Source organism: Dermatophagoides pteronyssinus, unplaced genomic scaffold (assembly GCF_027571235.1).
Source record: "Dermatophagoides pteronyssinus isolate colony J.1.1.1.1 unplaced genomic scaffold, Derpt_VIB-CSIC_2022.12 sq0014, whole genome shotgun sequence".
Taxonomy (NCBI): domain Eukaryota; kingdom Metazoa; phylum Arthropoda; class Arachnida; order Sarcoptiformes; family Pyroglyphidae; genus Dermatophagoides; species Dermatophagoides pteronyssinus.
The window spans coordinates 664192-690467 of record NW_027461538.1 but is presented as its reverse complement, the minus strand read 5'-3'; the positions used below and the strand labels follow the sequence as shown (position 1 = coordinate 690467).

At 29.3% G+C, this 26276-nt stretch overlaps 1 protein-coding gene and 1 long non-coding RNA gene across 2 annotated transcripts in view; one reads left to right on the top strand and one right to left on the bottom strand.

Annotated features, from left to right (window-relative positions):
- LOC113797660 (uncharacterized) overlaps positions 1-26185 on the top strand; it is a 39725-nt gene extending 13540 nt beyond the window's left edge. The window contains exons 2-15 of the mRNA XM_075821996.1: positions 612-954; positions 15056-15162; positions 20554-21006; positions 21352-21578; positions 22046-22261; positions 22327-22531; positions 22599-22841; positions 22984-23464; positions 23568-23763; positions 23938-24059; positions 24208-24682; positions 24747-24898; positions 24971-25833; positions 26043-26185. Of these exons, the coding sequence (XP_075678111.1) occupies positions 612-954; positions 15056-15162; positions 20554-21006; positions 21352-21578; positions 22046-22261; positions 22327-22531; positions 22599-22841; positions 22984-23464; positions 23568-23763; positions 23938-24059; positions 24208-24682; positions 24747-24898; positions 24971-25833; positions 26043-26158 (4199 nt within the window). The 3' untranslated portion in view covers positions 26159-26185. The remainder of the gene's footprint in view (positions 1-611; positions 955-15055; positions 15163-20553; positions 21007-21351; positions 21579-22045; positions 22262-22326; positions 22532-22598; positions 22842-22983; positions 23465-23567; positions 23764-23937; positions 24060-24207; positions 24683-24746; positions 24899-24970; positions 25834-26042) is intronic.
- On the bottom strand, positions 21529-22863 carry LOC142645549 (uncharacterized). Its single transcript, XR_012846661.1, has 4 exons — positions 22725-22863; positions 22581-22669; positions 22000-22509; positions 21529-21912 (listed from the first exon to the last, which is right to left on the bottom strand). It is a non-coding gene; the product is annotated as an uncharacterized LOC142645549 (long non-coding RNA).
- Positions 26186-26276: the final 91 nt, after the last annotated feature.

The following is a 26276-nucleotide window of genomic DNA, read 5'->3' as shown; positions in this document are numbered from 1 at the left end:
TGGTTCTTTCCCAATTGGTTTTTCCTTTTTCTGTCTTTCATTGAATTATCATTATTGTTTTTAATCACATTTTTCCGAATGTTTTTTTTCAATGTTGCTGGAAAGATTTCTTTTGCCAAAATTCAATATTTTTCACTCGCACCCAATGATGATGAGTTACCATCATCGATTTAAAATATCACCAAAACGCACACACACAGTGTTATTACATTAGATGTCAATAACATTGCCCGAATTCTATAAGCAATCTTTCTCTGGTGAAATAGTGAAATTGAGGGTCCAGTGAGCATTTTTATGTGTGTGACCAGTGAATAAGATCAAATTCAATAACCTAACAACGAAATTGCCCAACATAAAAATGATTTATTACATAAAAAAAGCTGGGAGTTTGAAGTTGATTCGATAGAGAGAGAGAGAGAGAGAGAGAGAGAGAGAGAGAGAGAGAGAGAGAGAGAGAGAGAGAGAGAATTGAAAAATAATGATAGACTTTTGTTTCTGGAACAGGCTTGTTATTGCAGAAAAAAATGGATATTTTTCTGGATATTTTTCGGGTTTTTTCAACTTTTGAAAATTAACTTGTAATTTTTTTGTTTCATTTTTCTCAAAAACAGATCCATCATCATCCGTATCACTTTCATCAAATGTGACAACATTGAAACATCCACCAATCATTTTTGAACGTAAAAAACGTGTTTCATCAACATCTTCATCGTCATCAGCGATAAACAAATCAAATAATCAACAACAACTTTCTGATTCATCATCAATCCGTCAATCAGCTTATGTTTGTGAAGATGATCAATTAGAATTATCATGTTTAAATGATAAACATTTGGATATATTACGTGCAAATTTTGGTCGTTTTAGTATAACTGTTTGTAATCCAAGTGGTTTTCTTGATTGGAGTGTTAATTGTGCTTCAGGCAATTCTATACTACCAATTTTAACGGAAAGGTTTGTATTTTCTTTTGTTTCAATCACATTCTAGATAGATAGTTATTCTAGTTTTTTTTTAAATGTTTGTTGTCACTTTTTTCTCAATGTCCAAAGGCAATATATCGAAATTGAAAATGAAGAAACCTCTGTAGAAATTCAGTGGAAAGATATTTTCGTTTTTTATTATTTGACAAATACACACACAGAGAGAAACTGCAGAAAATGGTAGTGATGATTGGACAACGAGAGATGCTCCAAACAAAATTTAATCAAATGAAATTTTCGTCCCCAGAATTGGAAGAATTCAGTGAACAAAAAACTATATTTGATTTGAGAAGCGAATTCAAAAATTTTTATTAGATTTTCGGGAAAATTTCCTTTTCCCCTTTCTTTCCTTCCCTCTATTTGAATATCCAATAAGTTCTCCGTTCGTTATCGTTATCGTTTTTCGTTTTTCGTTCGTTAAATTCTTTTCAAATATTATCATATATGAACTATGATATGATTTATCAAATGAATTTCTCCACATAAAAAAATATTTATGGATAACATACGTGTGTGTATAATGATTCTGATTCTGTTTGTTTTATTGACTTTATTTATTCAGTTATATTTCAAATTAAATTCTTTTAGTCTGATTTGTCCATTCATTTAATGAAATTTTCTTTTTTTTTGCTACTTACTTTATATATATGAATCGCTTAGTTTCTGGATTCTTGGGCTTATTTTCAATGAAACCAAAATAGAGATAAGTGTGAAAACAAATGAATGAAACATTACATTGCTGTTGCTGTTGGTCCATAGTTCATGATTTAATCCAAAATGAATAATAATCATTCTGTACTGAAGACTTTTTTTTGTTTCGGTTGTAATTGAATCCAAACATAACAGAATAATAATATTGATATGGTCAGAAAAACAAAAGAATTTTCCAATTTGAAAATGATATGGTTGGTTTGTGCGAAAGAAAAAACAAAAAGATTACATTTAGTTTTCGAAAAGGATTTTGATCATTTATTAGCTTTTGTCTGTGTGTGTCAATCAGCTGCATCAAACAAAATCCATCCGGTTTGATTTTAGTTTTAGCGAATCTTTACATTTGAGGATTTTGTTTTCGTTTTGTTTTTGTTGTTTTTGGTTCGCGAATGATTACCAAGATTGTATTATTTTTTTCGAAAAGAAAATTATTCATTCAAGCAGAATTATTTATTAGTTCCCGGTTTTTTTGGGCTATTTTGGTTTTGTTTTCTTTTTCTTTAATATCCATTATCTTTGTTTTTTGCCATTGTCCTAGAATATTCTGGTTTCAAATGAAAATGTTATCTGTAAAAAAAATGATAGTTTAGGCCTGAATAATCATCAAATTTATCATCATTATTAATTTGAAATCATATAGTCATAGTCATAGTTATTAACCTAACCTCACTCAACTATGAATCACAGGCATAGTCATGATCATCAACCTAACCTCACTCAACTATGAATCACAGGCATAGTCATGATTATCAACCTAACCTCACTCAACTATGAATCACAGGCATAGTCATGGTCATCAACCTAACCTCACTGAACTATGAATCACAGGCATAGTCATAGTCATAATCATCAACCTAACCTCACTGATATTCAAACATTTGAAAACAAAAAGTTTTTTTACACACCAAACACAAAATTAATATATTCATCGATCGATCGATCGATCAATCAATCAATCGATTTTTAATTAATATTCTCAATCTCAAAAAAACAGCAAAACATTATCCAATCTCGATATTGTAATGAAAGAAGAAAAAAAACATCTTCAATATGTGTATGATGATCAAAACTTGAAACTTTTTTTCCCATTCATTCATTTTCGGTACAAATCTTTTCTTCTTCTGGAACAAGAAGAAATTTTCTTCCTATGTTTGTCCTGAACGAAAACATCTTAAAAGCTATTTAAGAACTTTCATCATTTTCTTCAAGTGTTTTGCGTGTTTGATCTTCATTTTTATGTTTGTTTCACACACACACAAACACACACAGATGTTTATTTCTTTCGATTCTTTCGCTTTCTTTCGATTCTTGTTTGTTTGTGATGCTACAAACAACCAAAACAAACAAATAGACAAAAATATTTGTATGTGTAATATTTTTCCTCGCTTACACACACACATTATTATTGGTTTGGTTTGTTCAAAAAAAAATCATTCATTTTATGTTCATTCAAGCATCAACAACAACATTGACAACGATTCTTGTAATAACAACAAGGAAAATTCTTTGAAACCAAATGACCAAATTTCAATTACACATCAAATGTATATAGAGAATATTTGTCCGGTGGCCGGCTTGTTACCTCTTGACCATTCTCCAATTCAGACATTCAATTTTTTGTTTGTTTGTCTTATTCCATGTGTGATGCACACTACTATTTTCATTTTCAAGTTTGATTTTTTCTCTACTTTTTTTTCGTTTTTCGAGAAAAAATTGAAACTCCGGAATCAATTTAGCTGTGTTTTTTTCTCCGTTTTTCGTTGTTCCAAATTTACCAAACTCGAAGAAACAATTCGTTAACCGGTAGGCACCAGGCACGAATCGGCTACATTTATTCATTTCCCTATTCTCTCTCTCTCTCTCTCTCTCTCTCTCTCTCTCTCTCTCTCTCTCTCTCTCTCTCTCTCTCTCTCTCTCGCTCAGCTTCCATTCAATCAAATTAGTTTGATTTGAAGAGTTTCTCTTTCTCTCGTCTTTCGACCGAAAAAAAAATAAATTGCCCAAACAAAAACTATTCTGTTGTCCAAGAATTATTTCCGAATCGCGAATGTTTAGTTTTTTTTCTGTTGTTGTTGTTGTTGTTGTTGTTTGGAGCCTGATGAGAATCTTCAATTGTTGTACGAATTTCCTTGGCAATAACCAGTCGAAGAAGAAAAAGACAAAAAAGACAAAACAAAAATTCTTGTTCCGTTTTTCAAATTTTATTCCGAATCCGAAAACAATGTCAGCTAAATGCTTTCGGGCCAGTGTGTGTTTGAGAGAGAGAATCAGTCAGTCTATTTTTTCAGCAAGCAATCTGGTCGATTCTGGTCGTCGACGATTCTGGTTGATTCTGGAAGAAGAAATCTACCGTAGATTTACATATATCCCTGAAAAATTCACTGTGCTGTTGTTGAGTGTGTCTGTGTTTAATGATGAAGAGATCCTAAGGGACATTGTTTTTTCAATGGAATCATTTTTATCATCCATATGGATAGCAGTTTTTTTTACTTTCCAATGGCTGGTCTGTTTTAAATGAATTCCAATTTCAAAGTTTCATTCTGCACAAATGTTTTTTTGTTTTTGTTTTTTTCATTTGACAAAATTTAATTTTCAAAAGTTTTCCTTGGAAAATGTTTTCTGGGAACATTTTTAGTGAAAACTTGTGTCTTTTTTCTGTTGTTTTGTTGTTTCCTCCAGTTTTCTTGGCCATCGATTTTTCTCGACATTTGGAAATTTTCGTTGAAAAGTTAATTCTGGCTACATTATTACTAGACACTCTTTTTCTGAATTTTTCAATCGATTTCTTTTTTGAATCTTTGAATTTTCTCATTACTTTTGAGCTTTAAAAATTGATTCATTTTCAGAGTTTGCAAAAATCAAAAAATCAAGAAAGAAAGAAAAAATTTAATTAAATAGAAATGAATGAAAAGAAGAATATTCAGTGTCTGACTGAGTGACTGACTGACTTGAATGAATATAAATTCATTTCCTTGAGAAGAGAGAAAAGAAAATTTGTTTTTTTCCATTTTCACTTTCATCATGTTCACATCACATCCATCCATCCATCCCACTCACGCTTCCCAATGATTCCATAAGAAAAATCCAAAAAACCAAACCAAATTTTCAAGTTTTTTCAAGTTTCGACAACAACATTGGGCAATTTTTTTTTCGTTGTTGGTTACTTCCTTTTGCCAATTTTGCTGTTTTTTTTCGCCACTGATTTTTTATATTGTTTGGCTGGTTTATGGCTGACGAAATATCTTGGTTGGAATTTTCTTTCTCTCGGATATTTCATATTGGAAGAGAGAAAAGCAGAAATGAAAAAATTTGCATATTTTCCATTTAATTCCAATGAAGAAAAGAGAAAAAGAGTGAAAAAATAAAGTGCATGAAAAATTTGTATGGCCTACATTTGTTGTTTCGGTTGTTGTTGTGAATGACTTTTTCTTAAAGAATTTTGTTGAAAGTTTCAAATTTTTTGAAAACAACAAACGGAAGTGTTTTTTTAAACATTTTTCATTCTTTGAATTCTTTTGGCTGCTGCTTGAACGATAAACTACAGATTCTTTTCTGTTTGGATTCTTTTCTTTTCTCTTCAAGATGTTTGATTTGAATGATAGAATACATTCCTTGTCTGTCAGTTAGTGTTTGTTTGTTTGTTTTTCATTGGAAAAAAATAGCAAAATAAATTGATTGACTTGGCAAATCAACATTCACTTGTCATCAGACTGACTAACAATCAATAATGATGATTATGATCATCGGGCGTCAACTTTTTTCAATTTCCTGACAATTCTGACGCCCTGATAACACATAGTGTTTCCATCCAGAATAACCAGAATTTGTAGAATTCTGTTCAAGAATATTAGCTACATTAATTTTTCTATTTAAAACAAGGAAAATTCTTCTTTCTTGATTGTAATGAGATGAATGGATAAAAGAATGGAATGAAATAGTTGACCAGATCCATCTATCTCTCTCTCTCTCTCTCTGTCATTTGTCTAACTGTCTTTTTGACAATTTAATTTGTTTTGATCGGTTTGTTTTTTTCGGGTTTTTCTGGTTGTCCAGCCGGTTATTGTTTGTTTCGATTCAGTCAATTCAATTTATTTCCATAGTCATTGGATCAAGTCAAAACAGAAAAAAAGTTTGTATTAATAATTGATCGGCTATTTCGACTTTCATTGTTTTTTTTTGCTTGTTTCGGATATTTTATTATTGGTCCAAAGTTTTGTTCATCATCATCATTCATTAGTTTGATGTAATTATTATTCATTTCAAGAAAGTTTCCAGAAGTTAATGGCGTTTTTTTTGTTTCTTTTAAACTAAATTGACGTAAAGTTTCTGTCCGAAAAAACAACATTATAATGTTGGAAAATTGAAAAAAAAGCAAACAAATTGATTCACTGGGGAGGATCAAAATTGGATTATATTTCAACCCAATACTTGATATTTTTATTAGCTTGTGTTTTGTTTTGGTTGTCTGTGTCGAAATAGCCAATCTGTCTATCATCAATCAATCAATTTTAATCTTGCAAAAAAGAAAAAAATTCTTTACATTACAAACAAGATCATCGATCATTACCAATCATCTTCATTCAAGATGGAAAAGTTTCCTGTCAAAAATTATTGAAAAGTTTTCCGGGAACTTTCTTTCGTTTTTTGGGCCAAAAACATTGAATTGTTTCAATTTTCATTTCAAATTAATTTGATAATGATACAATGATTTTCTCTATTCTTGAATAAATTCTTCTCATTAAAAAAGAGATTTTCTGGTTTTTTTTCTAACCAAAAAACTAAATTCTGTGGTTTTTTATTTTCCCGAAAAGTTTCTCTGATGATGATGATTATAATGACTAATTTGAAGCCAATTTCCTTAAAAAAAGGAAAATCTTTCATTCATTATTTCGAGAAGGATGGAAAGAAAGACATTCATTTCTCTCTCTCTCTGGATTCATGAATCTAATTAAAAATCATTTGTGAGGAAATCAAAGAGAAAGATCAAAAACCAATTAAAAGAGGAAAAAACACAATCAAAGCTTTTTGATGATGATAATGATAATAATGTTGTTCAAAGCAAAAGAAAAACCGAAATTAGAAAGTCTCAAATTTCTTGCCACCTAGAAAACCCCAAAAAACGAAAGAATTAAAGTCAATGGAATGAACGAAAAGATCAATTTACAGTGAAAACGTAAATTTAGCCATAAATGACTTTGAAACGTTGACATTAAACTTTTTCGTTTCGTTTTAGTTTGTTATCCGCGAACGAACAAAACAATTTTTTCCCTTTCGCCATTCAATGATAATTATCATGGTTTGAACTTAACAACTTGATTTTGGATGAAGCCAAAAACAGTAGAAAACAAAAAATCAATGGTCAACATTGGTTTTATCAATGGAATTCAAATGAAACTGAAATGAAGAAGAAAAAAACATTGTTTTAGTTTTTTGACTTTCGACAACTTTTTCACATTTTCAATTCAATTTAAACATCATGCATGATGTTTGTTGGAATTTTTTTTTCGCTCTCTGGTACATGATTTGGGTTTTTTTCAAACTTAATGATGATAATGATGATTTTGAAACGACAACGATGACCCATTCGTACATAATGTAACATGCAGTTTTTTTGATTCTGAAAAAATTCTTTTCATCATTAGAGAGAGAGAGAGAGAGAGAGAGAATTCTGTTTGAACAATAACAACAACAACATTCTTTTAGACATTATTATTGTTCATTTATATCAACTATCTCTTTCTTTGAATTCTGTTGTTTGTTTGTTGTTCATTATTGATCAATGATGATAATAATAATGGTCGATATTGTTATGAATGTTTGTTGTTTTCTTTGAATTGAATTGATGAATTGAATTTGTTGTTGTTGTTTTTTTGCTTGTTTTTCTAACAACAACAACAACAATAGATAGATATTGATGAGGAGAGAGTGTGTAATTCACACAAACATCTTAGCAAGGAAATCTTAATGATCTTTTTTTTCTGCTGTTGTGGTGATGATGATATTCTTGTCATTCATAATAATGATGATTGAATTGATTTTTTTGTGCCAGTTTTGTTTTCAATTACGTTAGGTTAAATTGAATTTCGTTCATTTTTTTTGTGACTTTGGTTAGGTTATATAAAAAAGATGGATTAGGTTAGGTTGTTTAAAGCAAAAAAAAACAGCCTGAAAAATTTATTGTTATTTTCTGGAATGATTTTATGGCCATCATCCTCTTCGAAATATATATTCAATTCTGGTTAGTTGAATTGATTCCAAAGAATCGGTTCTATAGTTGCTCCATTAATATGAATTTTTTTTCTTCCCAAAAACAAACTAAAATTATTGTTTTCATGACTGCATTCGAGATTGATTTTCGTATCGGAAATTTTTCTTCAGAAAAACTAAAACAAAACAAGCAAAAAAAGTTATTCAGGATGCTGGAAAAAACAACCGAAAATCCTATCCAAAAGGATCAATTTTATTCGGAAAAAAACCAAACTGATATTTCCAACGATAAAATATTGTTTTCTGCCAAACAATATTTGTCCATTATAATTTTATTATTATTATAACTTGGTGGGTAAATAATAATAATAATTTTTATATATCCAAAAGCAGTAATAAAAAACAAACAAACATTTTTTAATGATTATTATTGAAAATTCATTCGACCAAAAGAAGGGAGAGAGAGAGAGAGAGAGAGAGAGAGAGAGAGAGAGAGAGAGAGAGAGAGAGAGAGAGAGAGAGAGAGAGAGAGAGAGAGAGAGAGAGAGAGAGAGAGAGAGAGAGAGAGAGAGAGAGAGAGAGAGAAATGACAAAAATTATTCTGGTCACCATTAATGGTCGAATAAATCTTTTTATTTTTTCTCTCGATTTGAATTGAATGAAGTGAAGTTTTATTTTTTGAATTGAAAAAATGAATGTCGAATTGATTTAGTTATTGAAATTTTTTTTTTGTTTTTCAGCCAAAAACTTTTTCAACTTTTTTCTGTGGTTGTTTTATTTTCGTTGTTTTGTTCTTGTTGTTGTTGTTGTTTTTGGTAAAAAAAAAATCTCATAAGAATTATTATTATTCTTGAACAACATCCCCATTAAGATTTTTGTTTTTTCCTTCAAATGTTTGTTGTTTGTTTGTTGTTGGTTCGTCTTGATTGAAGATTCTAGAATTCACATTGAGAATTTATATGAATTAAATTCCAGAAGGGCCAGTATAACAACAACAACAACAAGCAAAACAACAACAACAAGGCAGAGATAATAATTCTTGGAATATATATTAATAAGGAATTAATATTATTTTTTTAAAAGGATATTAATATTGGTCATTTTTTTTGTGTCCAGTTCATACACTGTAGGTTAATCAATGTCAAAGGTCATCGTAACATTGTTGTAATTCGACAAATAACAAATAGTATTAGTTTCAATCGAATTTGTTACCGAATAGATCTATGGCGTGTGTGTGGGTGGATAGTGGTTGCAAAGAGGTTTTTATTGATGTTGACCATCATTATCAGGGATTTTTCATAATGAAAATAATGACAAACGTAAAATGAATTTATTTTGCTTGGTTTAGTCGTTTTTCCCCCTGTAATAAAAGCAAACAAACAATAATAATAAAACCATGTAGCCAATGTAACTTTGGGTATTATTAAAAATGATGATGAAAATAGATTTATTGATCATCGTAAAAATGACGACAATTATTATGGATATTATTCGATCGGCGATTTGGTTCTTTTCTTGTAAATCTCTCTCTTTGAACATCGATTTGGTTATTAGTGTATTTGATAATTTCATTTTGTGTTTTGCGTGTGTGTACTGTTGTATAATTATTTTATGGAAAAGTTTCTGGAAACACAAAAAAACGAAAAACGTGTGCGTGTTTGTATTTGATTTTCCATTTGAATTCCAATCGATTCAAAAAATAAAATAAGAAAAGGAAACAACGACAAAATGCACGCAAATTTCTTTATTTTCTCGTTGTTTATCATTTTCACACACACACACACAATACAATTGGCTAAAACATAAAGTGAAATCAAGTAATAATAAAACTATATTCACACACATTTTTCGTTTGATAATTCTCTCATAATTTCGGTTGTTGTCACAAACTCTATCTATCTATTTATGGTTGTTGGTTATATATATCGGCGTCATAATTTATTTTGATCGTTGTGTATAACAACCAAAATGAACAACAACAAACGAAAACAATCATATGAATAGATAAAAGAATATGAAGAACAAGCGAATGAAGAAAATGAAGAAAAAAACGAATCAAACAAACCATTCTTCTTAATAATAATAATAATATTTTTCGTGTTATTAACTCATTTTGGTTGTTGTTATTTTGGGTTTTTATCGTTTTTTTCTCTCATTCTCTCTCTTGGTGTCATCATCATTCGTTATGACGGGTTATTTTTGTTTCATTGCTGCTGCTGCTGCTGTTTATCGTTTTATTAGATTTTGTTACAAATTTTCTCTTTTTCTTTTTCCATAATAATAATGATGATAATACATAATCATAATGGTGGTGGTGGTGGTGCCCAGTTCTTTTTTATATAAGATGTATTACCCGACCATTTTTTTGTTTTTCATTGGAAATAATAAAAGAAAAAAAACATGAATTTCGGTTATTGCTTCGGTTATTTATTTATATCTCGTTGACTTTTTCGGACAATGTGAGAATTCTTCTTCAACAGAAAAATCACATTACCCAAACGAATTGACACCCAATTTTCCAGAAATTTTCTCTCGTTTTCGTTCTTGTTTTCCAAAATTGTTTTTTTCTCTTCTTTTCAGAACTAAAATGATAGATTGATGGTCAGAATTTTTTATTGTCCAGCTGAATTTGTTGTTGTTGTTGTTGTTGTTGTTATTGTCCGAATATTATAATTTTTCAATATATATGCAAAACATACATACACATTATAGAATTCTTATTTGTAAAATTCTTGTCCCGAATTTGTAATGACAACAGAAAAATTCGTTCACAAAATGCTTGTCAGTCGCACACTTAACACGAAGGAACAGATTTTTTTTCTTTCTTTCTTGCTGTGTTCTTTCAAGAGGAAAAACTTTTTATTTTCCTTATTTCCTACCCTTTTTTCACATTTTTCACATTTTTGGTTTTTAAAGTAAAAAAATCATTTTAACCCAAATTTTTTTAGAGAAGAAGGTCAACAAATTCCTGTTTTCTATATTGATGTCTTTTCTTTTTTGTTGGTTGTCATTTAAAAAATTGTTGTAATGTAGGGTAGTAGGATGGTGAAAAGTTTCTCGGAAAGATTCAATCCGATTAGCGAAAAAAAAACATGACCGAATTTTTTTTTTTTTTTTTTTTTTGATAAAGTTTTTTTCCTGTCAAACAAGAAAAAAATTAACTTTAAATTTTTTGAATCAAAGTTGAAAAAAATGTAGCAAAAAAAAAACAAGATTTTAGAATCGATTGGATCATCATCGTAATAATCAATGATTTACATAAGAAACTTTTTTTGGGAAAAAAGTTTTTTTCGAAAACTTTCTTCTGGAAACTTTCCCAATCTAATGGCATCAATTTTTGTTGTTGTTGTTTAATTGTGTTTAAATTCATCGATTAGCCTGATGAAAATATTAAAAACAGAAAAAATGTCATCACCATTAGCTTCGGGAATTTACGCGCTTCGATTACTTGCTTTGTTTTAACACTTTGTTTTACCGTTCGTTGTTTTGCAATTTAAATCACTGTTCCAGAAACAAGCCAAAAATAAAATGAACATTTCTTGTTCGTTAACACACAGTGAGAGAATGGCATTATTGGCTTTTTTCATTCATTCATTCTGGGTTATTTTATTTTAGTTTTTTTAATTGAATCTCTCACTCGCAAAATGCTTCATTTGTTTGCAATAATAACCCTTCATTGTTTCGTTGATTATGAAATCCACTTAACCAACAAAATAAAAAAAAACAGCAGAAAAAAAGTGTTTTTCACTCATTGCACTCGAGCTTAATTGTATTTCGACAATTTTCAATCCAAAAAAAGGGTAATTATATTCAACCAGCAAAGCAAAAAACAAGAGAAATTCACAAATGACAAACACAGTCAAAAAATGAAAATTATTCGTTTTTTTTACGTTAACCAATGAAAACAAAATATATTCATTTTTCCCCCCTTTGAAGATGATTAGGGTTATTTTTTCTGACCATTTTTTTTATCACGATATTTATTCATTCATTCAATCATAACATTCAAACTTGCTAATTTAATTAATTTTTATCATCGATTCTGTTGGGCGCCCATAATAATAATATCATGATGGTAATAATATTAACACTATATTACCCATTTTATGATTATGTCTTTGGTCATTTGGTGTTGATTTTTTTTTTTTTTTTTTTTTGGTTGATCGATTTGATTTTGGGCAATGGAAAGAAGAAATTGAAAAACAAAATAAAAGTAAAGTAAACAAGAAAAACAGAGAAACGCAAAGAAAAACTGTATATTCCCAATTGGGAATTTTTCCGGAAAAATTCCTTGAAGCTCTTTTTTTTGATCATTTTTCTTATTGATTCTTTCGATTCATTTCGATATTTGCCTAAATCAACAATAATATCCTCTCGCTAGTCATCATCATCATCAATAGTTTTTTTCGCCAATTTTCCCGAAATTCTTCTTTCTCTTCGAAGAAGAAAATATTCTTGTCATTTCAAATGCAATAAGTTTGAAAGAGGGGGGAAAATTTTCCTTTTCTTAACAGAAAGTTTCCAAGGAATTTAGCTCCGAATTTCCAATCCGTTTTTTCAATTTTTATTATTTTTATTTTTGTTTTTTGTTAACACTTCAAGATAACTGTCAAAAATAACTCCGTGTGTAACTCAGTGTTATTCTTCGTTTCTTTATCACTTTTCTTTCAATTTTATTTTTTTGTTTATTTGTCTGATCCAAAATGAATCCAGCCAAATGATGATGATCGAAACTGATGTGTGTGTGTGTGTGTGTGACACGAGCACCAGCTTGTCGAAAGAAAATTTTATTTTATTTATTTTTTCTTAAAGAATATTTTTGGAAAGTTTCTGGTTGGCTTTCCTTTTTTTTCAACATTGTTTCAACATTCGTTGTTGATGATAATGATGACGATAAACGATCAAATGAAATGTTGTTGTTGTTGTTGATGGAAATCGTGATCGAATTTAGCTTTTTTTCTTATCTTGCCAGAATTTTCTTTCTTCTTCTTCTGATCGGCCATTAATAGAATCGATCATCAAATCTTTTTTCTTTTCTTTTCGGAAATTTTCTCCTATTTCACACTTTTCTTAATTCTTTTTCCCTTTTTCTATTTCGACATTTGTGTGTTTGGTTGGGTTCAAATGAAAATCATTTTCTTTGGAAAATGGTCGATCGAAATTTATTTTTCTGATAATTTTAACGAAAAACCCGGATGACATAATCTTAACCCTCACTTACTCTCTCACACACAATGTCATTAAATAAGTTTTTTTCCAAAAAAAATTTCTTTTAAAGAAAAAATCGATTTCCAATCAATCCGATTGATAATCATCATCATCATCAGATGAAAAAGATGGATTTTTGTTGTTGTTGTTTTTTTAACAACCAACAACAACAACAACCAAACAAATTGACAACCTAAACATATGTCTCTCCTTTTTTATCACTCGGTGTGTTTTCTAGAAAATCTAAATTGAAAAAACCAAAAAAAAAGATTGAATTCTTGTCAACATCGAATCGATCGATCCGAAAGAAATGTCGTCTTTTCGAATCAAATCTGTCTCTGTCTTTCTCTGTGTGTTTGATCTATTTATAATTAATATTTCTGTCGAAAATATCTGTTCAGCTTTTCCTCGTTTGTTTGTTTGTTTTTCGATGACAAAGATGCTGTTGTTGTTGATAATGACATGTTCCATTCCAACACTTCTTTACAATTTGATATCTGATAATCATCGATGATGATCATCTTGAGACAAATCAAAATTCTTTTTGTGCTACCCTGTTTTCCTTTTTAATTAAAATATCATTTTTCTCTCTGCGTTCTCTTCGTTCGTTACATAAGTTTTTTTTTTTGGTTCACACATTCTGGTGGATTTGGCATTCACACAGGAAAACACTTGATGTCCGAATCATTTGCCGAATTTCTCTCTTTCGTTCTCGTTCCATCATCAATAAACGAAAAGAAACCCAAGAATTAAACGAAAGAAAAGCAAAAAGCAAATGAAATGGTGATATTGATCCGAAAAGTTTTTCGCATCTCTCTCTCTCTCCTTCGATTCTTCGATGTTATTTGAGCTTACTTTGTGATGTGAGATCGAAAAATCATATCGGGAAAAAATAATAATAATAATTTTCCAAGAAAAAACTCGAACTAAACTAAACTTCATTGCATTCTCCTGATTTTCTCTGTACAGATCCAATGGGGGAAAAACAAACGAACGAAATAAATATTCTTCGTTGTTTGCGTTGTAGTTTCTCGGTCGTCATTCATTTCATTTCATTCATCAATTTGTCATAATATATTAATATTACTGGATATGATGAATTATATGATGGTTATTTTCTTTTTTTTTCTCTCAAAAGATCGATGGCCAAAAGTATTTTACTTTACTTTACTTAACCCTCCGCTATTCACGCAGCATTTCTCGCGTCGTTATCCATGTGGGGTCATTTTTGACCCCAACTTTGATCGCTTTTAAATTATGTTAGAAAGCTAAAATAATCTAAAATTTTGTGCTCAACTCTTAGAAAATATTATCAATTTTAAAATTTCATCAAAAAATTTTGTCTTAAAAGCATATCATTAATGATACAAAGCGGCAAACAAATTTTGATTTTCCTATTGAATTTGGGATCGTGCATAACGTAAGTGATGGCTGGTAGGGATCCTACAGCACTTACGTTATGCACATTTAGACTTCATCCCGAAAATCGATGATTTCTCCACTATTTTTAGTCGGAAAACGGTGAAAATTGCCTATCATGTTCAATAAACATAGAGCTTCGATCATTCAAGAGAAAATTGATTTTTGTCGATAGATTTTCGAATGGCGAAGTTTTAAATGTCGTTGGGGTCAAATTTGACCCCACATGGATAGCCGAGGGTTAACTACTGTATTTTGAATGAGAATATATTTTCATTGCAATTCCAGTAATGTTTTTTTTTCTTGTTTGGCCAACCCAATTTATCATCAAGGATTTTCTTTTTTTCTTTTCATTCTTTCTCAATTGTCTTTTCGGAATGTTTTTCTTCTTTTCTTGGAAATTTTCTCATTTTTCATCAAAATGCAATTTTTCTTTGATTATATTAATATCTTTGATGATTTAATTAATTTGAAATTCATTTTTCTCATTTTTCTTTCCCGGAAACTTTCCCAAAATAAATATATATAGATGTGCAAATCAGAAACATTGCTCAATACGTGCATCAAGTTTAATATTTGGTGATCCATGTCCAGGTACAGCAAAATATTTGGAAGTACATTATCGTTGTGTTTCAGGTAAGTTTTTATGATTTTTTTTTCGTTTGCCATTCATATGCCCCACATAATCACTAAGGGTTATTTTTTTATCTGCCTGAAAAAATAACCCTGAATGTTCCAAAAAAACAGCGAAAAAAACTTTCAAACGAACAAAATTCCTCATAAATCTAGGAAACAAAAAGCGTGAAAGTTTGAATGAAACAGGAGATGAAAATCTGATAGAAAAAAATAATGATAATAATAGTTTGATGTTGGTGATGATGAAAATCTCTAATCTAATCACAGTTCACATTCATCACTTTCAACTTTTTCGTTATTTCGCTGTTTTCCTGTGTTTTGTTTTTGTTTTTACGTCGACGACGACGATAGAATCAAGTGTTAAGTGAAGAGCAAAAAAATTCATTCATTTTTTTTATTCCGGGTCGGTCATATCGTTGTTGATGATATTAACACTCTTACCACCATCACCAACGTTAAGGGCGTCGTAACTTGATCTTAATCATTATTTTCATTTTACTTTACTAGAACTAAAACAGCAGCAAAAAAACTAAATGAAGAATATTCTGTTTCTGCTCAAATTTCTTCTGGTTTAGTTTTTTCCGATTCTTTATTTCAGAAATGAGTATTTCTTGGTTATCGATTAATACTTTATCGATAATTTTTTTTCCCTCGTTTTTTTCAATTTGATTTTTGATTATTGGAATTTTCTTCATTGAATTAATTCATCATTCACTCAGCTAAATTCATATTTTTCTTTCGGTGAATCTTGTTGCAAACTTTCATCCACTTCTTGATCATCATTTATAATTGATGAATGTAATAAGATTGTTTTATGGGATTTATGCATCCACAGAATTGAAAAAAAGCGAGAATTGATAATGTTGTTTGTTGTTGTTTTTTTTCGTTTTCCTTTCACAATTTACATTGTATTAACACACACGTACCTACACAAACATCCAATGTATATCTTGTTTTTTTCCATTTCCAAATTTTTTTGTTAAATAATTTATTAATGTCCAATAACTAAGCCTAAAACAAAAACAAAAATGTGCATTTTGTGTGTGTAAAGAATTCATTCATTCATTTACCATTCACTATTACCATTACCATTTTCCATTGGTTTGTGTTTTATCACAGGAAAAAAAAAGAAAGAAAAAATTTCATTCTTCTTCGTTTCGTTCAAGTCAATTCTTTTTCATAATTCTTTCATTGGCCGCTGTTCATTCATTCACAATTCACTTTTTTCATTCGTTTTTTCACTTGTTTTTCATTTTTTTATTATTACATTATAAATTTCTCTCTTGGATTCTGGATGATGATGATGATGATCATCATCATTATTAATATTATTAATATCGATCCAATATTTTGGTTGGTATTCTCTTTGGTTAGAACTTTACCCAGAAAGAAAAATGAAAAAAAACACACGATTCACATTCAGGACAGGAAACTATACAACAACTTTCATGATTATGATGATGATGATGATGAACAAGAAGAAGCTTGATTTTGAGTTTTTTTTTGTTCTACTTTTTTCGTTTTGTCCTTGATATCTGGATAATGATGGTTAACAAAAAACTGGCGGCATCCATAGAAAGAGAGAGAGAGAGAGACAATGAATGAATGAGGATGCCAAGTATGGCGCCCAATAAAAAAAACTATGCCTTCCCATTAGAGAATACAAAAAGAAAAAAAAATCTAATGGCATTTAAATTGTGTATGGCATTGTTGTTGATGAAATCCTCTCTCTCTCTCTCTCTCTCTCTCTCTCTCTCTCTCTCTCTCTCTCTCTCTCTCTCTCTCTCTCTCTCTCTCTCTCTCTCTCTCTCTCTCTCTCTCTCTCTCTCTCTCTCTCTCTCTCTCTCTCTCTCTCTCTCTCTCTCTCTCTCTCTCTCTCTCTCTCTCTCTCTCTCTCTCTCTCTCTCTCTCTTTTGGTTGATTGTATTTATATTTATATTTTATTTTTTTATTTATTTTATTTATTATTGTTATCATCATCATTTTTTTTTTTTTTTTTTTTTTTCTTCTTTTTTTTTAATATGTATTCACTGTGTTAGAAGCAACTCCAGTTAGGAGCAGTTAATTAATAAAAGTTGTTCTCTCTCTATCTCTCTCTTGCTTGGACTTTTCCACAACCCGAAAATGAAAAAAAAGAAATTCAATAAATAAAAATCGAAAGAAAGAATCGAAAAAGCTTTTTTTTTGTTCAATCCATAGGCGTCCCAATAATATTATTATCATTATTGGCGGCTATTTCAAAAAGTTCTTGGAATTCATTTGTTCTGGCGATTCTTTGTTGTTTGTTGTTTGGATGGAATTCCATCATTTCAACAAAAAAAAACATTCATTCATTCAAATTTGTTTGTTAATCAAAAAAAATCATATCGATCATTTGTATTGAAGGAAATTGTATGGAAGAAATATTTCCAGTAAACTTTCCGGTAAACGCATAGCGGAAATAAACAACCATCATCACGGAAAAACGATAAACGGAAATTGTGTTTTGGCACAAAAAAAAAACATTTAATATTTCGGCAGGCAACTGAGAAAACTTTTTTTCCACATTCGTTTGTAATATTAAAAAAATATGAAGAAAAAAAATATTTTGCGGTTCTTTCTTCAGATTGTTTTGCTGCTTAAATAAAAGAAATTTCTCGGAAACTAATTTCTTATCCAAGTCTAGACTTTTGGGAAAATTTCCAATTTTAAAATTGATAAAAATAAATTTTTTGAAAGAAACTATTTCGACACAAACAAACCAAAAAGAAAAACATTAGATGTTGTTGTTGATGACAAACATGTTGATGATTATCATCCAGCCAAATGATCATGATGATATCACACGAATCATTTAAAGTTGATGATATAATCAGGAGCTAAAAGGAATGATTCTTAAAGAAATGTTTCAGAAGTTTCTTCAAAAAAAAGCCGAAAGAAAGCATCCATTCTTGGTCAAAAATATCAATATCGATTGATGATGACAACAGAGAAGTTTACTGGGAGAAAATCTTTTAAAATTTTCAACCAAACCAACCAAAGTATTCAAGCTGTGAACTCAATTCAATAATGATTCATCATTTAGGATGTAAAATGATCTCTCTCTCTCTCTCTCTCTCTCTCTCTCTGGCTAGTCTGAAACCAAAGTTTCTTCTTAGTTGTGTTTATTGTGTGTGTGTCAAACTGAATTCAAGCAGAAAGACCTCAACAAAGAAAAAATGGACTACCAAGCTTTGAACCAAAGAAAACTTAATCAAAACTTGTCATAATAACAAAGTTGTTGTTGTTTGGGATTTTGGTATCGATTTTGTTTCTGTTTAGAAAAACTTTTTTCAAAAAGAAAAAAAATCATTTCAAATTTTATTGCCCGGGAAAATTATTTTCAAATTTTCAGTTACATTTTTTTTCTTGTTGTTCCTGTTTGTTTACCGCTAAACAACCAAAAAACGATATTGGAAAAAATTATTGCTTTTTAAACGGTGTTTGGTGGTATTTTGAACAACAGCAGATTTTTTTTTTTGTTCAACATTTTTCAATTGTGAAATGATTTGGAATTTTGATGATGATGATGGTATCGGTGATTCGTTTTTCGTCTTTTTTTCATTTGAAATTCTGTTATTCGTTTCCTTTCTCGAATTCAACGATATGGAACGAAATTTGAAAATGCGAAAAAAAGCCATATCACCTTCAAACACACACACAGAATCCACGAATCCAATAAGATATTGACAGATCTTTTTGGTTTTTTTTCTTCTTTCTAATTTTCAAGCCTATATTCGTGCATTTTTTACTTTCTTTCATTCATTTGCACTCAATTCTGTCTGTGTATGGCGTGTGCAATAGTTTGGAACTGTTTTTGAACAAGTTTTACAAGTTGAATTCATTTCGGATTCTTGAGTGAATTGAATTTGAAGAAATACAGAAAAAAATAAATTGAATAATGTCACTTTGATTATAATAAACATGGTTAAAACATACATTATTATTATTTTGTTCTGTCTTTACACTTTTTATTTTACTTTTACTTTACTTTACTTTAGTTTAGTCAGGATTGAATGAATGAATGAAATCTTGTAAAAGAAGAAGAAATGATTCAGAGAAATTGAAAATGATATATCCAGAATGATGATGATTACTTTTCTCACTCAAAGAAAATCTTTTCCTTCTTTCGGTTCTGGTTCTTGAAAGTGAATGAAAAAAGCAAAACAAAGTGAATGGATTTTTTTTTGGGCCAAAAATCGACTCGAAAAATTTTAATTAACTCGTAACCGTCATGTGTATATTATGTATGTATGTATGGATTTACTATATGTAAATGAATGATTCTTTAGCATTTTTTTTCTTTTTTCCTGATCAACTATAATATGGTAATGATGATTATAATAATAATGTTTTCATAATAATATCTATTCAAATAAAATATATTTTTGCTTAATCTTTTTTCATTCGTTTTTCGTATTCATTATCCGACGATGGAGCCGAAAGAAAGGGTTAATATTTGGGATGAATATAGAGATGTAGAGTATCATCATTATTATTATTATCATTATCTTCATCATCATCATCAAACCAGAAAGCCAAAAATCATTGGAAAATGTGAATAATATTAGTAATAAAAAAGTTCAATCACATACTTTGCTTTTTCCTTTTCGTATTTTTGACTTTCACTGAATTGGATTCGATTTTTTTCCGTTTTTTGCTTGTTTTCAGTTAGTTTTTTCGTTTCGAAAGTTTATTACTTTTACGAAATTATATGCGGGAAACTAAAATGGAAAGAAGAAAAAAAATCCAATAATAATAATCATTGAAAATGAAGAAACAAAAAAAAAACAAATTAATGAATCGGATTCACACAAAAAGTATTTCCATTCTCGTTTTCGATTTCAATGAATTTTTTTCATTCGTTTTTTCTCTCAATATCATTCGATTATTCTCGTTGTTTCTCGGGATATTGGATGAAAAAGGGGGAGTGAAAAAAGTTATTATCTCGCCATTTTCATTGACTGTCTTTTTTTTTTTTGGATTGGGTTGGTTGGTTGGTTGGTGATATTCACAATGATAGGTTTCAAAACAGACAAGCAAACGAGAGAGAAAGATAACACCTTATTCTATTTATGCATTTTGTCTGCTGCTGGTCGATAGTATGAATGTGTTAATTTGAACACTTTTTATCTTGACAGTATTCAAACGAAAAAATTCTTTCTTTTTTTAAATGATATTTTCGATCACAATAATAATAATGATGGTAGCGAAAGTGTTAAAGGATTTTCTCTTTCTTCATATTGATAATCTTTGATCTTTCCTAGAGTCAACTTTTGAAAAAAAAGATTATTTTTGTTATAAATCACCAGTTTTGATTTCTTTGAATATCTTTTTTAACTATTTTTCAATGATAATTTATTACCCACACAGAAATGGAACGTATCTTATCGTTGAATAAATCGATGATAGCAAGTAATGATTCTTCAGCTTCGACAACAACAACAACGATTGGTTTAGTATTATCATCGGATTTATATTTTTTACGGAAAAATAGTGATAATCATTCTGTATCAATGACGACGACTATTTCGACAACAATTGGTTTTGATAATGATCATCAACAGCAAAATAGCCTAGATATTGTGCCTAATCAATCGGATTTGAAGAGCTTTTCAGATAAATCCGATAAATCATCTACCCAAAATAACCAAAAACCATATTGGTCAAATATGATGGATATTTTGGCCGAACCATCATCATCTTCTGCATCGTCGACAACAACAATGTCAACAACATGCAATCAAAAAATTTATCGTAATATTCAATGGCCACCAACATTATCCGGTTCTATTGCAATTAGGCCATGTCCACATGATACTTCGGGTATGTTTTTTTTAACCAGAAAAAAAACCTAAAAAAACAAACAAAATGTGCATGCTATCCGTTTTCCAGAAAATTTCTTTATGGTTAAAATTTCAATAATGATTCTGACTAAACACCAGACCAAAACACGAAACAAAAGAATCCAGAATTTCATAAAATTCTGAATTTTTTGTTTTTCTGAATTTTTTATCGCAGAATTCTTTGTTTGTCTTTTTGTTTAATTATGTTTGAAATTTTCTTTTTCCATGATAATCATCATTATTCATTTTCTCGTTTTGGTCATGTTTGTTTTTTGTGTAAAAATAGCCATAATTAAATTGAATTTTCCATTTTTCTTTCTCTTAGGATTGGCACAATGGAAATGTGGAAACACTGCAAACAGAATCGATGGAAAAAATAATCATTTTTCAAATACAAAAAAATCATCAACTAGTCAACAACAGCAGAATCCAAAGGTGATGGCCAACAACAATCAGCTTTTTCAATCAAATCGAGCTTCATCATTGTGGATACATTTTCCTGATCTTTCACAATGTCATTCACGTTGGCTTCTTCAGTTAAATTCTTTACAAGTAAGATTTTCTTCTTTAAAAAACTTTTCATCATTATTTTCGATCGATGTTTTTGGAAACAAAAAACGTCGCGTGTCTAGCATTCAGCAGGAAAAACTAAACTAGAAAAAATCCAAAGTGGTTCTTTCCTCTGTCTTCTATTTCCCTGGTTATTGAATTGACAGATAGAATAAAAAACAAAGCAAAACACACAGGGAGAGAGAAAATCAAAAAAGTTTGATTTATTTCATCGTGATGATGATTTTGCACATCGTTGCATTCGATCGTATAATGATAAAAAATGATCTTTTCTCTTGTACAAGACATTACACGACAACGACTTCGATGTTTTTTCCTGCAAACGAAAAAAATTTCTAAATAATTTTTCATTGTTGAAAAATATCGTTGTTTTTTCAGTTTTTACTGAAACATTTTTACTTACTTAACTTAACTTGCTTGCTTGTTTCTCTTGTTCCTCCTCACTGCAGAATTCAAATCTTCGTAATGATATTTGGCAATCAATATTGGCCAATATTCAACAACAACAACAACATTCGACAACGACGACAACATTATATGGTGGTGATTTAAATCAATTGATTGTTTTAATGGAAAATTGGTCGATACGTTATTATCAAAATAATGGAAATTATTTTGATAATTTTTTCAATGATAATAGTCATAAACAATTGGCGGAATTGGATGTAAGTTTGATGTTCTTGTTATTACGGTTGTTTTTTTCAATTTTCGGTTTTCGGCTTTCAATTAGACCATTTTCGAGATTATATCCGAATTATTGAACCAGAATAATCAACCAAGTTGGCTAGATTTACCTGATATACGTCGTGAATCAGCTGCTATAAATTTAATCGATATTACTGGAAAATATTCAGCATTACATTGTCGTAATCAACGATTATCAATTTCGAGTTCAAATGATTCGAAAGAAATGCTTAAACAATCATCAAATTTAGGTAAGTTCAAATTTTTGGGTTCTTCAAAGTCCAAAAAAATCTTACTTACATTTTCATTCTTCAATAGTCATATCATGTTTTTCAATAACCAAATTATTAAATGAATTTCATTTGAATTGGAATAAACTAAACGAACAACTACAAAAAAATCAAATGAATGTTAGTGAATTTAGATATGAATTATTATCATTACCATCATCAACAACAACGATGTCCTCCAATGATTTAAAAGTCAAAGTTTTTTTAATATTAAACAACAACAACAACAATGTACCAAAACAATCCAACAACAACAACATCGTTGATAATGGTAAGTTGGGAAACAGAATTTCGAATGAATTTTTTTGTTGTTGTTGTCGTTTTTGTCTGACAATCGATTAATCGAATGGAAATATCGATTGTTTTTGTTTTTTGTTTTTTTCTTCCCTTCATTTTTACTCGATTCAATATAGAAAATATTTATTTTTCAATGTTGATACCAATCAATTTGGAAAACTATTTTCAATTATCCAATATGGATCATTTTCAAACAACAATCAATGATAATGGTGATCAGCATAATGATCAAACAATGTCTGAATCATTTTTGAATTTAATACAAATCGAATCGACTGAATCATTAATACAAGATCATGATCATCATGATGATCATGATGATCACGTGATCGATACATTTATCAATGGTCAAATGATAAAATTTATTCAATTTAATAATGAAAAAATTCTGACCGATCATCAACAACAAACATCATCATCATTGAATGGCGTCATTCAATCGGAAACATCATCACCATTATCATCATCATCATTTAACAATCATTATGTTTTTGAAATCATTTTCAAACATCTAGTCGAATATACTAATGATAATCATGATGATGATGATAGTTTTACAGTTCATCATCAATGTGTTCATTGGGATGAATCGCTCAAGTAAGTTATTGTTCATTCAAAATTCCAAAAAATGTTATTCATGTTTTTTTTCTGTTGTTGTTTCTTTCTTTCATTTCTTTTCTTTCATTTCATTTCAAATCAGTCATTGGTCCAGTGAACATTGTATATTGATAGAATCGAATCAAACACATTCAATATGTCGTTGTAGACCGGTTATTGATTTATCTATTTGTACAATATTTGCTATTGGTCCAAAAACGAAACATTATCATAATAATCATCATTATCAAAATCATCAACAACAACAACGACAATCAACTTATAATTTGACCAGTTTGGTATGTACCATTTCCATTTTTCCATTTGTTGTCTACCCAAATTAGTGCTTAATTTATTTATTTATATGTCAACTTGAATTTATTTTCCAGTTTGGAATATTTATCCACTTACTCTGCTAATAATTGCATTATTTTTTTTCTTTCTCTCTCTCTCTTATCATTATCGAAATATAGGAATTACCCGATGAATATGATAATAATAATCAAATGTCAAATGAATTGATATTGGCCAAACATAGTGGAATATTATCATTAATACTTATTATCTATATATGGTTGGCATTATTTTTAATCAGGTAATAATTTATTGATGCTTTTGTGTTATTCGCGATATTCATATAAACATCATCTCATTATTTTCTTTCATTTTTTTTTGTCTGATTTATTTTCTGTGGTTGGCCATTCTATGCATACGCATTTTCCAACAAATCCTTATCCAAACAGATATCATCAAAATTATTTCAATCAATCCAATTTCCTAATATTATTATTGATCTGTATTGTCCGAACATTGATTGAATTAAGTTCAACATACAATATTATCGGCTTGTTTATTAATAATAATGAAAATTCATTATTTTGGTCAATCAAAAATCAAAAATGGTGTCGTTCACGAATGTTTATAATTATTTTTCAATTACAATTGATTTGTTCATTATTCACTGTATTTTTATTTCAAAATGTGATCATCATATTATTGGCGGGAAAAATTTATTTAACTAAAAATTATTACAATAGTTTATGTGCAATCAAACGTTCAAAACATTTACAATTAATCATTGCCATATTGTTTCCATTGATAAATCTTTTCATTCTGTATACATTATTATACAAGAATTTTCTTACAAATTGTTGGCCTAATTTTGATTCAATAGTTACTGCATTTTTTGTTACATCACCTGTTTTACAGATAACATTGGTAAGTGGAATTTCAATTTGTTGTCAAAATTTTCTATTTTTCATTTTCCATTATTTTAAAATAGATTCTTACCGTTGGTATAATTTATTTACATTGTTCACAACGTTTCTTTTCCGAATATGATTATCCAAACAATATTATTGTACAATTTACATTTCAACAAACACAAGATTTATGTTTAATGGAAAAATATATTAAAGAATTATTTTTTAACAGGTAAATCATGAATATTTGTTTGTTTGTTTGTCATATCGTGACTATATCATTTTTTTTCTATTTCTTTATCAGATGTAAACATACAATAATATGGATGACAGCTATTGTGATATATATAATTTGTATTGTTGGTTGTATATGTTTAACACTTTATTATCATCATACATCATATGCAATGATTGGTATTGATATTACAATTTCATTAACATTTTTATTATTTGCAAGAATCAAATATTTTTTAAATTTGATTGTAAAATGTTTCGATAAAAATTATCATAATCGATCATCGAAAAATATAAATGATCATCATAATCATCATCATTGTTATACTGCAACAAATTGTAATAATTTAACAATTGGCCAACATCAACAACAACAACAACAAATAGAATCATCAGCATCATCTTCCATTGATTCAAAACAAACTCGTGAAAATTCTATTAGTATATTGTCGGATACAAGTAAAACATTTTTAACATTACCACCACCATCAACAGCCAATGGTCAAATGTCAATGTTAGGCTCACCAAAAATCTATCCAACACATCAATCATCATGTATTTATGGTAATGGATTTAATATTATTGCAAGTCCTAGCCATATAACAACAAATTCTACAACATCCAACAATATAAATCCATCATCTCATTTATATGAATCTCCTAGTCATTTATACAATTATGAATATGAACGAAGATTTGTTGTTGGACAGAAAAATGGAAAAAATTCTTTATTATCATCACCATCAACAACAACAATGAACCAAATATATAATACGGCTATAATATCCGCTACACAAGCCAGTCATCATCATCATAATCACCATCATCATCATCGACAATTCTATCCGCTTGATGGAATAATACTGCCACCTAATTCAACAGCAGTGAATCATCATCAACAACAACAACGACATTCATCCATTCGTGATTCCAGTATGTATTTCGCATCATTAATCATCAAACAGGAAAAAAACTATATTTATATGAAAGAATTCTTCCTTTTCTAATTTGTTTCCGTTTTTTTCTCTCATTCTTTTTCTCTTTTTTTTATTTCCATATTTCTTTCATTTCATCGATTTATTCCGGCAACGAATCCTACTAATAATAATAATAATGATATTTTTGTTGGACAAAAAAATAAGACATGAGTCTTAATCGTATACGGCCACATTTTGCCTCATCACACCTACAACAACAACAACAACATGGCACATCAACTAATCGAGCATTTTCATTTGATCGACCCAATTTTTCTTAATGAAAACAAAAAATGTTGCCATCAAACATGGGACCCAAAGAAACCAGAAAAAAACATCATAATTTATATGGAAAAAGAATCCAATCCATCCATCCATCCATCAAGGCAATCAAATTAT